This window comes from Cryptomeria japonica, chromosome 8, assembly GCF_030272615.1.
Source record: "Cryptomeria japonica chromosome 8, Sugi_1.0, whole genome shotgun sequence".
NCBI classification, from domain to species: domain Eukaryota; kingdom Viridiplantae; phylum Streptophyta; class Pinopsida; order Cupressales; family Cupressaceae; genus Cryptomeria; species Cryptomeria japonica.
In genome coordinates this window covers 510,190,809-510,206,927 of record NC_081412.1, presented here as the reverse complement: position 1 = coordinate 510,206,927, position 16,119 = coordinate 510,190,809, and the positions used below count along the sequence as shown (strand labels likewise).

Sequence of the window (16,119 nt, the reverse complement as noted above, 5' to 3'; positions counted from 1 at the left end):
AAATTATAAGTAGGATATCTTGTCATGGTACACCTCAACCAAGCAAGGTTGTAGCAAGGGGTACCTAACAAGTTGCAGATGAGAAGGTTGGGTCCATGTGCCATCTTAGCCAAGTATGGAGAAAATGCATATAAGGTGGATCTACCAAGTGAAATAGGACTATCACTGGTTTTCAATATAGAAAATTTAGTGGATTACAAAGGACCAATTCCAGATTAAGATCCTAGTCAAATAGAGATAGCAGATGATGCAAAAAACCTTCAAATGCTAGTAAAACCAAGTCCAAAGGCTGAGAAGATAATGAGTTCAAGGATCACTAAAGCGACAAGACACCAAACTTATTGGGAGCACCTAATTAAGTGGCAGGGTATGGATAATGTTGAGGCTACATGGGCATCTGAGATAGAGTTCAAGAGGTTAGGCATTGATCAGAATCTGATCCCAAAAGAGGTCACTTAATTTTATTTTGCTTGGGAGAATGGTGCAGGAGCACCTAGGACTTAGGCTAATAGTCCTTCTTCAATTTTGGCTTGTACTGACCTTAGCCAAGTCAGATTTCCAATAAGGACTCCAGGAGGGTCCAATGTATGTGATTAGAGTCTAGTTTGAGTCAAGTGTATGCCTAGTTTAGTTAGTTTCTTTCTAGGTTTGCACTTTCTGGATTGTTCTTGGTTTGAGTAGTCAATGATGCCTTCCAGATGGTGAAAAGAGGCATAGGTTGATTAAAGTATTAGAGGGGTTAAAAATAGCCTTAGAAATGTTGAAATAGAAGTTAGTAATGAATTGTAATAGGTTGCCTAAGTGGGAAAGGCAAGATGTGGAAAATTGTAAAAGTTGTCATGACAACTTTTCAAGTTGTCATGACAACTTTGGTCCTAAAAGAGCTTAGCGGTGGAGTTAGGGTTAAAAAATTGACCTAAAATGCCTCCACACATGGGGAAGAATATTTAAATCCTCTCTTGCATGGATACTAGGCTTGGAAGCATTGATTTTTGTGAATGACAATCTAAAACCACTCATTTTTAGACTGTTATCACTATTTTTGTCTTATTTTGCATAAAAGAGTGAATATAAATGGATTGAATCCATTGATCAAAACTTGGATAGTTGTTATTTTGTGTTTTCTAGTGCCAATCAATCCATTTAATGATTTGTACATAGGTCTTGTTAGTTCTTTTACTATTTTGTTTTGAAATAGTCAGCTTTTGCTTGTAAATAGCTTATCAGTGAAAAATGGTTACCCCGTAAAATTCCACTGTGCTACCATCATAGCCTATTGGGACATGGTAGGAAACACAATATACATTTTAAATTTGCAGGGAGGAGTTCTGGGAGTGAACTTTACCATTGTTACCACCTTGCTCTAGTTGAGTCCTGTTGCAACTAGGCTAGGAAGACAAGGTGGAGAAATGACAAAAGAATGCAGGGGTGAAACCAAAACCTTAACCTAAGAATTTTTAATTGTTTATTGGGTCCATATAGAGTTTCATATGGAAGGATAAGATTTGAAAAATCAATTTGATGCCCTTTTCACAAAGTTGGATAGTCATAGTCCTAAAAGCCATTGAAACCCTAGCAAAACCTCATTTTTGGGTTAGTTAATTGTACAGACACTTGGGGGTCTAAAACCAACTAAATCTCTTGGGATCAATGAGTGATTGAAGAATCATAAAACTCTTTGCAAGGTCATTTGGACCGTATGACCAAAAATCCCTAAAAACCCAGATTAGGAGGCCTAATTGGGGCTCTTTCCTAGTAGCCCTCTTTTGAGCATTTTCTTGAAAACGATAAGGAAGATGAGTCTGGAAATAGAAAAAATGGACCTAGTTGACCAAATCCCACATTGAATGAACACCTCCACACCTCTGCAAAACACATGACAACATTGGGGGTGAGAGTGACAAAATGTCAAGTTTGAAGGATTGAAAACTAGTAGAGAACATTGAATTGGTAGAGTTCCTAGTGAAGAAACTTGTTGAAAGTCACCTTAAGGTGGAAAAATCAATAGTCCTAGAAGAGTTTGAGAAGGACAAGTGGGTCTTGAAGCATAGCAAGGCCTAGAGGAGTTTGTGGAGTGAGCAACACCAATAGGAGAAGTGTGAGCAAGTTATGTAAACCCTATGATTTTATTGTCTCCAATAGCCATATCTTCACCTCCAAGGTCTTTCATCAGTTCACTATGATAGGATTTGTAATTAACAACCATTGCATTGATCTTTCCAAGCCCCTCTATACTATTGTTCATGGCTTCTTTTCTTATGTCAACCAGGTTCTTCTGGTTTTTCTTTATCTCCGCCATAGACTGTTCCACCTTTTCAATTCTTTGTTCATGATTGCATTTCATCACCTTGGCATTCTAGGAGAGCTTCTGGGTCATAATAATGAGTTTCTCAGATTTGTTGGGGTCAGGGGAGGCAGTGAAGATATCAATAATCTCTTTAACCCCCACTTTGAGGGTATCAATTTCTCGCTCCACCCACTTCTAGTAGCTCTCCTGGCTTTTGGTAGCTTTCATTACTAGGTTCATCAGATTACCAGTCCTCTATATTCCATTGTTTTCTTCTTTGGCCATGGTCCCCTTTTTTTCTTTTACGATGTTGATTGGAATGTCTAGTTTAATTTCCTGATCCAAATTCTTCAGACCATAGTCCTTAGCTATAATCTTCTTCTTTTTAGAAAGGGGCTTGGCCTTAGAAATCAGTTTGCTGGTGGATTTATATTTGCTGGCCACCCGTCTGGGATGATTCTTACTGCGAAACATCCCAGGGGTGACCATCATCTCCCCTTCTTTTGTAGGCTTATAATCAGGGCTGTCAAAAGGAATGGCACCCCCTCTAGCCTCTAAATCCATTTCTGAGTCAGAGACATACTGGATATTAGTCTATTGGCCATTCTTAGTTAGAGAGGGGACAACTTCAAGGGACTTAGCGTACTTCATGATGAGCATAATAATCCCTTCATGGAGAACAAGATTGTTTGGATTCTCCAAATGTTTTTCAAGGCTATTTTCTAAAGAGGGGGCCAGATAGAAAGCAACAAAAATGATTTTACCATGCCTAAAATAATTCAAAATGGTAAAATGATAGAAAAAGATACTTGCATATCTACCATCGAGTGTAATGTACCTCATGATGAACTCAACCATGTTTGCCTAGGGAGCCATAAGATCTTTCTTGCTGTAGTTGCCATTGGCCATCCTGGTAACTCTAGAGCGCTCCTTGTCTTTGTCAAAGAAACTCGTCAAGTCCTCCTCCCTAGTTTTATTGTCTCTATAAAATCTTCTGCCATTCATCGCCAGACCAGTGACCATCACCACCAAGGTTTCATCAAGATGATACTTGGCTCCATAAGTCCTCAAGATCCCTTTCTTCCACCCATTGACAAAGGACTCCATGAGTAGAGGAGAAGGGCCATGAAGTCTATCCAAGAAGGGGATGATTCTCCCATAAATGACTTCCTGCCACACATCCTTGTTTTTCTTCCATTTCTCGTGAGTAGATAGTTCTTGCCTATTCTTCTCCCCACCCATTATGCTCCTAGTCGCCGAATAGCAAGAAATGGGCCACACTAGATAAGTCTTTGAATAGTCATAGGAAATGGGCCACACCAGAAAAGTCTCCAAACAGTAGCAAAAAATGGACCACACAATAAGACAAAAAATCCGAGCACAAGGGAAGTTTCTAGATCTTCGGTTAGGGAAACCAAAAAAGAGTCATTTCCCCATCAACTCTATCAAATCATGATTAAAGATCATTTATTAACCCAAGTCGGCATAGGGGGCCATCACTAGTCCACCTGAAGTGAAATAGGTTACACAAAAATTATTCTTACATTAAAATTTAGAGGAGAGTGTTATTGAAATTTGAAACTTTTCACAAATATTAAAAGTAAAATCACATTTCAATAAAAAATAAATAATGTATGATATATGAAAGGTGATGTGGGGATCTATTTCAAGACAAAACCCACATAGTCTAAAGTAGTTAATAATATTATTTGGTAAATAAAAATTATAATACATTTGTAGAGAAAGTTTTTACAAGAGTACTATCAAATATAGATCGAGAGAAATTGGTTTAGCTTACACAATGTCTACAAAACTCTACACATAATCTCCATCTTAAGAACCTAATATATATGAGATACATAATCTAAAACTATCAAATAGTAATTAGAAAATACATGTACTAAAATAACCCAAATTATCTCCCAATCAAATATATTTTTATGATGTAATTACATTGTAAGTTGGTCGACATGTGTAATTCCACTTTACAACTCTCTTTAGACATTACATAATATATGTTATTATTATTTGTGATAAATTTGCAACACTTACCTCTTAGATATTATTATAAATGATTTATTTGTTTGTATTGGTTCTTGATAATAATCACACTTCAACATAGCTTTCCTTTTGTCAAGTGACTCATCTCTTTCCAATTCATCCTCAATATTGTAAGATCTCTTAGTCCCCTCATCAACATTCATATCTCTCATTCTCGAATCTACTCTTTTGCTAGGGATTACTTGACCATGGTGATATTCAAATGCTCAATTTATTACCCACATGTAAACACATATTCTACTAAATTTCCTCCCTTCATAATTTCCCCTCTATCCCTCTTGTACAAGTATTACTACTTTTTTTGGTAATTAAATAGATAGAAGGGCTAGCACACATTAAATTAAAAGATTAAAATTTTAACATAGTTTAACAGAGTCCAAAGTGTTGATAGAAACATGAAATAAAAGACATAGGCATACCAAGCCAAAAGGATCCAACTAGACATAATGGATTAACATGCTTCCTAAACTAGTTCTGACAATATCAACCCTAAACAAGGCTACATATAAAAAGATATATCATCAAAAACCTAAAATCACCAACTGGTCCAAGAAGCCATCCCTATTAAGGATCAACCGTTTCCCCTAGAGAAATGCCTTCGATTGCGAATGTCCATTCCATCCCTTCTAGAAAAACATAATTTTTGATCCATTTTGGGTCATTATTGGTCTCCATCTTTGTCCAATTGACTAGGAATTCCAACCCCTTAATGGCCACATGCTTATTATCTTGGTATTCTTCCTCATCGTCTAGATGAATGAGGGGAAATTTTGGGACATCCACATGCATCTTATAAAAATCCTTAGGGATAGAGATTCATTTAAATTTGTCAATATTCAACAAAACATAATCAATTCCCCCCAAAATTTTCCCTTTGAAGAGCCTAATACAGATTATTACAAGAATTGCTTCTATTATTATAGCACTATCTAACCTTTAAATTTGTACAATTATTACTTCTACTATTATAGCACTATGAGTTTTATCATCCCTCCCATTCTAATATGAATCACGCTCTTCACTACAATTGTGTAGGGGACAATTCCCTCATCTTGCCTTGTGTTATGGGTTATTAGTCTTATGACTCTCCACACATGGTCTCATTGTAGTGAGAACTCTTCCTGAAACCTTCCTTCTGCGCCCCTTGGTTCTAACTATATTTAAATATTTTATTCAATTTCTTCTCTATAGTTAGGTCTATCTAGTATGCTTTCTCAATTTTATGCAAATTTAACATGCTAAAATACTCTTGGATTTATTCTCTTAGAACATTTATGTACCTTTCCACTTTCTTTTTCTCTTTCATCATTATATCTTAAACAAATTGTTAGTTGATAGTATTATTTAGTGTACTCTTTCATGCATGTTCTTTTTCTTTAGATTTGGCAACACCATTAGTAACTCTAATTAATAAATTGTATAAATAAACTTAAATTTATGAATTATTTGTTATGATACACAAATGTTTATATGATCTTGGAAGAAAGCCCTCCTAAATTATGTCGGACTCAAAATATAAGAGATCTAACCTTTGAATTATTAGATTGCTTGTAAAATCTGACAATACTCTCTAATTCTCTTAATTTTTTTTGGATTCGATTGTGTATGCAATTTTTTATCATCAACGTTTTGAATCACACTCCGTGATTCATCATCAGAATGAAAAAGAAACGTTGATGATAAAAAATTACATACACAATCGAATCCAAAAAAAATTAAGAGAATTATAACATGGATTATGAAAATCTTATAACATTAATACTCCTTAAATCAACCACATAAAAATCTCATGAACTTAAAAACTATTAAAAATACTTAAAATAAAATTACTTTAAATATATTTAGAGATGACTCACAAGTGACAAAATGAAACTTCAACCGAGCAAGAAAAAAATTGTAAATACAACTATTTTAAAAAAGAAAAGTTACGGTTGACCAAATGCATCACAACATGACGGTGCCAAATGGCTCTTAAGAACATCGAATCGATTGGCAAGACATGTTTATATTTCATCATGTTTACTACCATCTAGAACATGGTATAACCAGCTAATTCAGCTCATACACTGCATTCTCCCATGTATTTTGCATTGTCCTTCATCATTGCTTCGGTCACTAGCTTCATTTATCTCTAGTGGCTTCTCAAAAGTATATTTTTTCTTAAAATTAATTATGACAAATAATTTTTTTGCTTGCGACCTCCAATCGACAAGAGACACTAGTAGGCATATTCGAATTCACGTGGACGGTGGGATTCGTCTCCTTTCTCCTAATTTTAAATTTAATACAATAATATTGAGTTAGTCGGAAGAAATTATATTAAATCCAACGAAATATAAATTCTATGCAGCTTTTATGTATTTTTGTATATTAAATCAATTGCTTCGAGATATTCTCGTACTCTCTGTCTGGAAATTTGGCTTATTTAGCCGACCAGACGATTAGAGGTGATCATCATTTTTAACAATCCGTCCAAGCGTCATAAAATACTTTACACCTGCTCCTGTGTTATTGCAGCAAAATTCATAATGCCTTTAAAGATTGAAGCCACCGTATCTGAAGTTGATCTCCCTCTCATTGACATCTCTGAATTTTCACATGACTTGGATGGTGAAGATCTGATCCAGCTTCGCGGTTCTCCCGTTGTAGCTAAAATCAGAGAAGCGTGCAAAGAGTGGGGATTTTTCTACCTTGTCAACCATGGAATTCCAGAAGAGCTTCTGGAGACGTCTCAGAAAGCTGGCCGAGATTTGTTATCCATGCCGACAGAAGTTAAGGACACAATAACAACTTGTATACCATTCGATAGTTACTATCGAAGTCCTAACTTTGAGACAATCGGTATTTGTGACCCAACTAGGTCAGATTCGATACCCCAAATGTGTTTAAAGATATGGCCGGAAGGAAATCCAAATTTCTGGTACGTTATTTGATCTTTTTTTTTTCTTTGTCTGGGCCTAATTCGATAGCTTAATTCATTATTTGAATTCCCCTATCATTGTTTGGCAGTGAGACGATGGCAAAATACTCTTTGTGTCTCTCAAATCTTGTACGAAAAATCACAAAAGTAGTTCTTCTAAGCCTAGGGTTGGATGCCAAGGCTTTCTACCACTCTCACTTTGAAAAGTGCACAACAAAATTGCACATAAACGGGTATTCATCGCAAAAAAAAGTTGTCGGGGAGGAGACACTGCTATCTCATGCAGATAGTGGTTGCCTCACAATTGTTTACCAAGATGACAAGGGAGGCCTTCAGATTCGATCTGGTGAGGGTGAATGGTTCAACGTCAAACCTCTATCTCATTCCTTTGTTGTCAATGTGGGAGACTCCCTTAAGGTATGAAAATTTTACTATTATCATTACAGATATTATATATTGCTGTACGATAAGAAATAATGATGAATGATGGATATGATTACAGGCGTGGACTAATGGTGGATACCGTAGCGCAGCGCATCGCGTAGTTTGTAAAGGATGGATAGATCGTACGTCTATTGCCTTCATCACTTCCTTTCCAATGGAGACGGAAATCTGGGCGCCTGAGGAACTTGTTGACGACAACAATCCAAGACGTTACAAGCCTTTCATATTCTCGCAATTCAGGCGTGAAATTCATACTAATACAGACATTATAGATAAAACTGGTTTTCTCGAACGATTCGCTGGTATATGATGAACAGCGTGTTGATGTAGTGTTGACGTTCATAAATGTATATGGACTAGAATGGATCAGAAAATACGTTCTTGCTTTTCTTGTTTTATGTGGAATCTAATTTGGAAACTTACTCCATGTATCCAAACTCAAGTTTTAGTGATATTCCAATTTTGCGTTCTTGTATACGAACTTCTAAGTGGTTATATTAATATTCTTACATTATGATGACATTTGAATGAATATTTTGTTAGATGTAATTAATATATTTTAATTATTATGCAATAGAAATGATTAAATTTGTTGACAATTAAAATTGAGACATTGTCATTTTAGTTAATTGTTTAACAATTTCTTTGATTAAAAATAATTCTTATTTATTTGATTAATTAGATTATTTTCATCTTTTTTATTGATTAAATAATATTTAACTATTTAATGAATATAATCATTATTGAAGCATTCTTCATAATTATTAAACTAATGACTATTCCTAATCTTAAATTTTTAGCCATCCCTCTTCTCTAGTGTAAACTTAGATCAATCCAAAAATTTATTTGTCTAATTTCTCTTGTCCCATTAAATATTTATTAAGTGGGATAAAATAAGCTAACCCACTAATGCCCCACTTGCACTTTCCTAATATAAATCAATCCATCAAACCTTGCACATCCTCCAAAAGTGTATATAGGCACGAGATTTTATGAGTGAGGTAAGGACCTTTGTACATTTGGTTCATGGGTCTTCGTGTGAGTCACATGGTTCAAAGATTTTCCCAGTTTCTCTCAAGGTAATCTAAAGTACCACATTCAATCTATTCCATCCAGTTCTTTAAAGGGAATTCTCAACCATCAATTCCCCTTTGATCTTGGACCCTTTCGATTCACCAAGCATGTGAAGACATATTTCCTCTACTTATCTACTTAATCCCGTAAAGTAGTGAGACCCATTGATCCCTCCAGTCAATCCTATTGAATCCCTCATCTAAAATTTTGTAAACTTGATGTAACACAAACCATTTAATCATGACTCCTCATGAAATGTTATGTTTCTAATTGTGGGTACACACATACTATCTTGAAACACAACCAACATAGCTTTTTATTACAAGAGGGGTTGTGAAAATATTATAATTTTATTAATGTTTGTAATAATTTCTTGTACTTATTGAAAGTGCTGCATATATCATGAGTAGAATGTGTTATATTTTTTAATTTATTCTTATATTGTTTTATTTTGACTGTACAAATATTTGGGACACTTAATGGGATGTTCATAATTTTTTCTAATCAACTCCATATGTTTATAGATTTATATCACTCGGAGTTTTCGTATTAGTTTATTTTAATTATTTTTTAACATTTTTGGATGTATATTAGTGTAGCTACACAAAATATAATATGTTTGTAAAATACTTGGGATTTTCTTTTGCATATTTTCATGGTTCACCATACAAATAATTTATTTCATTAGTGATACATAAGTGTTGGTGTAATTATTTATTAATCTTGGATATAATTACACTTTACTTAAGTTTACTTAGGAAATGCATTTCATAGTAGTTTGGGTATGAGACACTTGGGTGTTTATGCCACATTGGGATAGTGTGTGTAGGAGAATTTCCACCTTTTATGGTGTGATCTTGTTACTACTTTATCATATCCACTTATTGTGGAGTGATAATTCCACCTTCGGTGCGTGATCCACCTCATGTGGAATATTTTATTGTTTCTCCTAGCTAAAACACCTATTTCCTACCTACCCTTATTTCTTATCAAGCCACATGTCATGTTTGTGTGCTCACATATCCATATAGCCTTGCCTATATATGTAGGCTCATCTACATTGTATGTAATAACTATTGAACAACTATTATTGCTCATTTATCTATTGATGAGAATACAATTTATTCTTGTCCTATATTTTGTTGCTCTATTTTGTACATTTCATTGAGCTCTTGATCTTGGCAAAATCTCACATGGTATCAGAGCCATTAGAGCATCATTGATTCATCTTTGAGAGGCATTATTGTGACGCCAAGAGGCAGATATGAGGAGCAACACATTTTGGAGGAATCCTAGACTAGATCTGACCTCGCCACTGCATTCGGGTGGCCGTTTCCATGAATTTTGAATATAAATTCACCTATATTGGGTGAAAGTAAAATTTTGGGCTTGGAGAAAAATTTTGCCCAATTTGAGCAGTACAGTACGAATTTTCAATTTTTTTTTTTTTTTGAAAACAAAAAAAATAAATTTATTTTATTATTGTTTTGGGGGTTTACAACCCCCCCCCCTCCCCCCACCCCCTTGCTGCCATACAACCCTACAGATTTTGCAGGTTGCTGCCCGTGCTGTGGCCCCCACCGCCCAGACCTCCCCGACCGCTCGCTCTGGAGATCGGCTCCACTCGCCAATCGACCATCTTTCCACCTATGACCACCATCCATTGTTGCTGCCGACAACCCTGCTGCTGGCAACCTATACCTCATGGTCCTCGCCACAAACTCAACAGTATCGTCGACCCTGTCAGCCCTCAGCCCAGTCACCGGGCCAACTCACCCGTTCAGTGCCATCTCATCCAATGAGTCACCCTGCCACATCAACAACCGTACCCACCACATCAGAGACCATACCGTCTCCAGTTCGCCACGTCATTTTTTTTTTGCCAATCAGATTTTGACACATCAGCAATCCATATCGTATGGATGCCTAGTCAGCAAGGGAAGTAAAGTTTTGGCAATGGCTAGACGACCATCAAATTAAACCTCATTTTTTTGACATCATAAATTTTTTTGTAAATTTGGCAAGCCCCCTCCATTGAGATTTTTGATTTTGCAGTTCAACTTCAAATGGCCATATCTTGCTCATTTTTGCTCCTTTTTTGGTGCAATTTTTTTTAAATGGGATATTTTTTCATTTTCTTTCTCATGGTGGAATTATTTTGTGATTTTTATGGACAAATGTTTCAGAAATATTATTTTTGTGTGATTGTACCTATCCAATCCTTGTTTCTCCAACTTTTGCGACTCCGTTTGGGCTCATACGAACTCCTTTGTAGGTGTCATTTTTTTCTAAAGTGCATAATTTTTTATTTACTCTCATAGTGTACTATCATTTTGCAGTGATTTTGAGTAGAAATTTTACTTTCAACATATGGTCTTTTTTTGCCAATTTGGCACTTGTATTGCATAGATCTATCTTGCTAGTCTTTTGCATTGTAGTTCTCAACCTATTAGGGCAGTTGTAAAACAAAATCAGAAGTCCACCTTGTCATTGTTTGGAAGTGGCCTATTGTACACACACTACATATAAAGTGTCAAATCATCATTTTGGGGAGGGGGTACTTTGATTGTTTGGATTTTGGGGGGTGTCTCTTATGCTTTTGTACTCTCGTGTTCTTTCCATTTTTTGATGCTATGGGTTCTCCTAAGTTTCCTCTCTTAACTCCTCATAATTATGCTACTTGAAAAATTGATGCATAGAGTAAACTTATGGAAAAAGGACTAACTCATTACATTGATGGAACTATTGTTGCTCCCGCTGATCCTAAGGCTGATCCTATTGGTCACTTGGATTGGCTTACTAAAAATATCATGGAAATTGGTACCTTAAGAAAGTATGTATCAAAAGATATCATTTTCCGTATTGAGAAATGTACTTTAATCAAGGATGGTTGGAAAAAGTTTCAAGACTTGTATGGTCAAGTTGATGAGATTAAGAGATATCAGATTAATAGTGATCTCACCATGTTATATCCCAAGAACTTTGATACTACACAGGATTATGTCACCAAGGCAAAAGAGTTGAGGGCACAACTCAAGGATTGTGGCATTGATAAGAAGGATACTCGATTGATCTTCAATTTGATGGGCAAGCTTCCATAAGAATATGCAGCATTTTTTTCAAGTTTCCAAACCCATAGGATGACAATTGGTTCAAGCTACACAATGCCTACATTTGATGCTTTCACCGAAATGTTGATGATGAAACAAACTAAGTTGATAAGAATGGGTATTCTTAAGACAAGCATTAGTGGCAAATCATGGGAACAAAGGAAATCAAGGAAAGGACAACTCAAACAAGAAGAAACGACAATGAAATCCTAAGGACAAAGCATCACTTTCTCCACAACAAGGAGATTCATCCTCTTCCAAGAGGGACAATTCACCAAAGAGGGAGAGACCTACTTGTGCCTATTGTAAAAAGGTTGGTCATGAGGAGCGTCGTTGCCATTCTAATAGGATTGATGAGATCACACACATCTTCAAAAAGCACAACATTTATTTGCCTAATGCCTACAAGAAGGATGATTCATCAACTTCCACTTCCTCACAATCAAAAGGGAAAGGGAAAGCATTCATGGCTTCTACAAGTGGGAAGACTCACTCTTTTGCGACCAGAAAAAGAAAAACTCTTTGTGCTACCACAAGTCATGATTCAGGGAGATGGCTTCTAGATTCAGGGGCTTCTCATCATATAGAATCTTCATAGTCTATGTTCTCTACATTTGAGCCTTGCACCATGCTGCATATTTTCATGGGCAATCATACATACATGGTTGTGATTGGGAAATGAACTATTATTGTTGGGGATAACTCCTTTAGTGATGTGTTGTGTGTACCCCATTTGACAAACAATCTCCTTTCTATCTATCAAATCACACATGGCACAACTAAGAGAATTGTGGATTTCACACCTGAGTCAGTTTTCATTAGAGACTTGGAGACTAGAGCTATCATTGCGACTAGGGTGGTTGATCATGCATGTCGGTTATACTTATAGGAGTTGAGAAAATACAACACCATAGGAGCCTGAAGATCTTCTGCAAGCCGAATAACCTGTTACAAGGAGAAGCAATGAAGCAAAATCTGAAGAACATACAAAACACAGAGAATATGCTCAAAAAGAGAGAGCTCAATATTCACAAAAATATGTAATGTGATTCTTACAATGAAAAGAAAGAACTCAACCTTTAATAGGTCAAGAAACCCTAAAAAGGGAAAACCTAGGTTTGCACATAATAATTAATTAAAACAATTAATTATATGCACCTAAAGTTAGCTTAAATGTAAAAGAGATAAAGGGAACTTAAATAATTAAACAAAGAATGTTTAATTAATCAAGTAAATACCCGAATACTCTAACAATACTCCTTTTCAAATTTTGTTGATGATGATGATTTCACATATGATGATTCTACACATGATCACACTTCTTGTGATGATTTAGATTTTGAAAAGAGTTTTGGATACTTGAACTTGGGGATTCTCACATGTGACTCCATTCTTGAGCCTTGTATTTCATCTCCTCCTATTAATATCACATCACCTATTGCACCAGATGATGCATATAGTGCGACAGTTTTGCCTTCTTGTGATTCAGTACAGTAGGATATATCATGTCTTTTAGCTTCAGTTTCATGGGTTGAGTACTTGATAGACATTGCAGGTTTGTTTGCGGAATCCTACATTACAGATTTGGGAGACATCAATAATGATATTCATCTTCTCTTTGATGAAGATGATCCTTTCTCAATTGTTGTGAGGGAACACTCTGATCCTCTTGTTCATTCTCTACATAATAATTCTTTCAAGGTTGACATGATTGTGGATACTTATGTACAAAATTTAGAGGAGGTCTCTCTATGTTTAGAGGAGACATGTGAGTGTTTGGATATTGTTCTACATTCATCTCCACTATATCTTGGAGTGCCTCTTTCAGTAGTGTGGAGCAGTTTACCACCTTGGAGGTGGTATCTTTCAACATCAAATTGGGGACACTTGAGCAGCTTTCAGAGATTTCATTCATAATGAATTTTTTTCTTACATCTTCCCTTCATGATTGGGGAGACTTCATGGATACACCTTTTTGTTTTGTTTCTTCCTAAGGGGGGGGATGTTGTTTGATGTTCATGGATCAGTTTCTGCATTCATCTTCGAGCTTCTATCATTGGTGCAAATTCTACATTGAGGGGGGGATTCCTAGCTTCTCTTCTTCTCTCATATGGGGGGAGACTTTTTCCTCACATAGGGTTTTTCCTTCAAATGCTTCTATGAGAGTTCTCTTGTAGTTTTCATCTCTCTTTTGGGATAGGGTTTTTTCCCATTGGGTTTTTCTCTCTTTCCTCACTTTTTGAGAGATTTCATTGCATTGGTTTTCTTTGCATTTGCATTTGTACTTGGGTACCTAACATGGCCTAGCAGCCGGGACCCATCTTGCATTGTTTAGTTGCATTGTAGACTTAAGTCCATTCCCCTAAGTTTCACTTAAGGGGGGGTGTTGGTGTAAATTTTTATTCATCTTGGATATAATGACACTTTACTTAGGTTTATGTAGGAAATGCATTTCATAGTAGTTTGGGTATGATACACTTGGGTGTTTGTGCCACATTGAGATAGTGTGTGTAGGAGAATTTCCACCTTTAATGGTGTGATCTTGTTACTACTTTACTGTATCTAGTTATTGTGGAGTGATACTTCCACCTTTGGGGGGTGATCTACCTCATGTGGAATATTTTATTGTTTCTCCTACCTACCACACCTATTTCCTACCTACCCTTATTTCTTATTGAGCCACATGTCATGTTTGTGTGCTCACATATCCATATAGCCTTGCCTATATATGCAAGCTCATCTACATTGTATGTAATAACTATTGAACAACTATTATTTCTCATTTATCTATTGATGAGAATAGAGTTCATTCTTTTCCTATATTTTGTCTCTCTATTTTGTACATTTCATTAAGCTCTTGATCCTGGCAAAATCTCACAATAAGATTAGTGCATATGTGTTAGCCTTGTATATTGTCATGATTCTCACAAATAATAATATATTTTGCCACCTTTTTAGGGTTTATATGTCATTAACTCTCTTTTCTTGCCCCGTAACATAATTTCCTCAAGGTTTTCATTAATATTTTGAGCTAATTGCCTTTTAGTAGGTCTACAAAATAAATCATACTATCTACACATAATGTGTCACCTCTACAAAATTCTTTTTTAATATTATTTTTATCATTTTTTAAACTATTTTTTTCTATATTTTTTAATAGATTTTTAGAATTGAAGGTATCCCAATATCCATACAATCATTCCCCTATATAGTTTCATAGGCTTGAACTCATGTTTTTGTAGGTTTGAGGCACTTTTCCATGCATAATCATAGTTTGAAAAGTCTAAAACACAAATTAGTCACTTTGCAACTATTTCAATGGATCTACATGGGTGACATCATTTCATCATTGTTTTACCATTAAATATATTTTAACATCCTATATTAATTAATCAATCGGTGTAATCCAATGCTATCTTGTGCAAGATTCATTTGTCCAATACATAATATTAAACTACTAATATCTTTATATAGTTTTTTATGAATGATATCTTTGTATCACTAATATAAAAAAAACTATTTATTAATGGGAATTAACCTTTTATGTTTTGTTTATGAGGTATTACTTAAGCATGTTCCATCTCCTTGCATCATCATGTGATCATGGAGATCAAAAGGTTAAGTTTGTTGTTTTTTATTTATCAGTTTTATTTAAATGACTCCAAATGTTTATTCTCTCCCCTTGCATGCCATGAAATATTTGATTACCAAAAGTAATTACATCACCCTTCTAAGGAACCTTCCTAAATATTTTATAACCCTATGGGATGAATCCAACATTGGAATTATAATAGAGTATAAATCAAGAGGTAAATTAAAATACAAATCTCTTACACGTATATTTTATCAATCTTTGATAAGCCCCACATAGTTTATACCCTGAGAAAGTGAAGTTTAAAGATGCATTACCAACTTCTCCTAGATATTTAACATATTTCCTTTTCATCTATGATTTTTTTTCTAATGTACCCTTGTTATATATCTAGAACACACCTAGCTACCACAATTTCATCCTATTTTATAATCAATTGATAACCCCTTCTTACACTACACTAAATGTGGATTGTCATAAAAGACTACTTATATCATATTACAGTTGGTCATAATGGTAGAGGTGGCTTATGAGGACACCTATCTAATTGTGGAAGCTCCTAGGATACATTGTCTCAAGTAAAGGCATTGAAGTAGATCGGAAAAAAGTCAAAGAAATCATGGACATGCCA

General features: G+C 35.3%; 1 protein-coding gene across 1 annotated transcript; it reads left to right on the top strand.

Annotated features, from left to right (window-relative positions):
- Window positions 1–6,876: 6,876 nt before the first annotated feature.
- On the top strand, window positions 6,877–8,022 carry LOC131057185 (2-oxoglutarate-dependent dioxygenase DAO-like). The gene is made up of 3 exons (XM_057991372.1): window positions 6,877–7,268; window positions 7,358–7,685; window positions 7,771–8,022. The coding sequence occupies exons 1-3, from the start codon at window positions 6,877–6,879 to the stop codon at window positions 8,020–8,022; spliced, it is 972 nt and encodes a 323-aa protein (XP_057847355.1).
- Window positions 8,023–16,119: the final 8,097 nt, after the last annotated feature.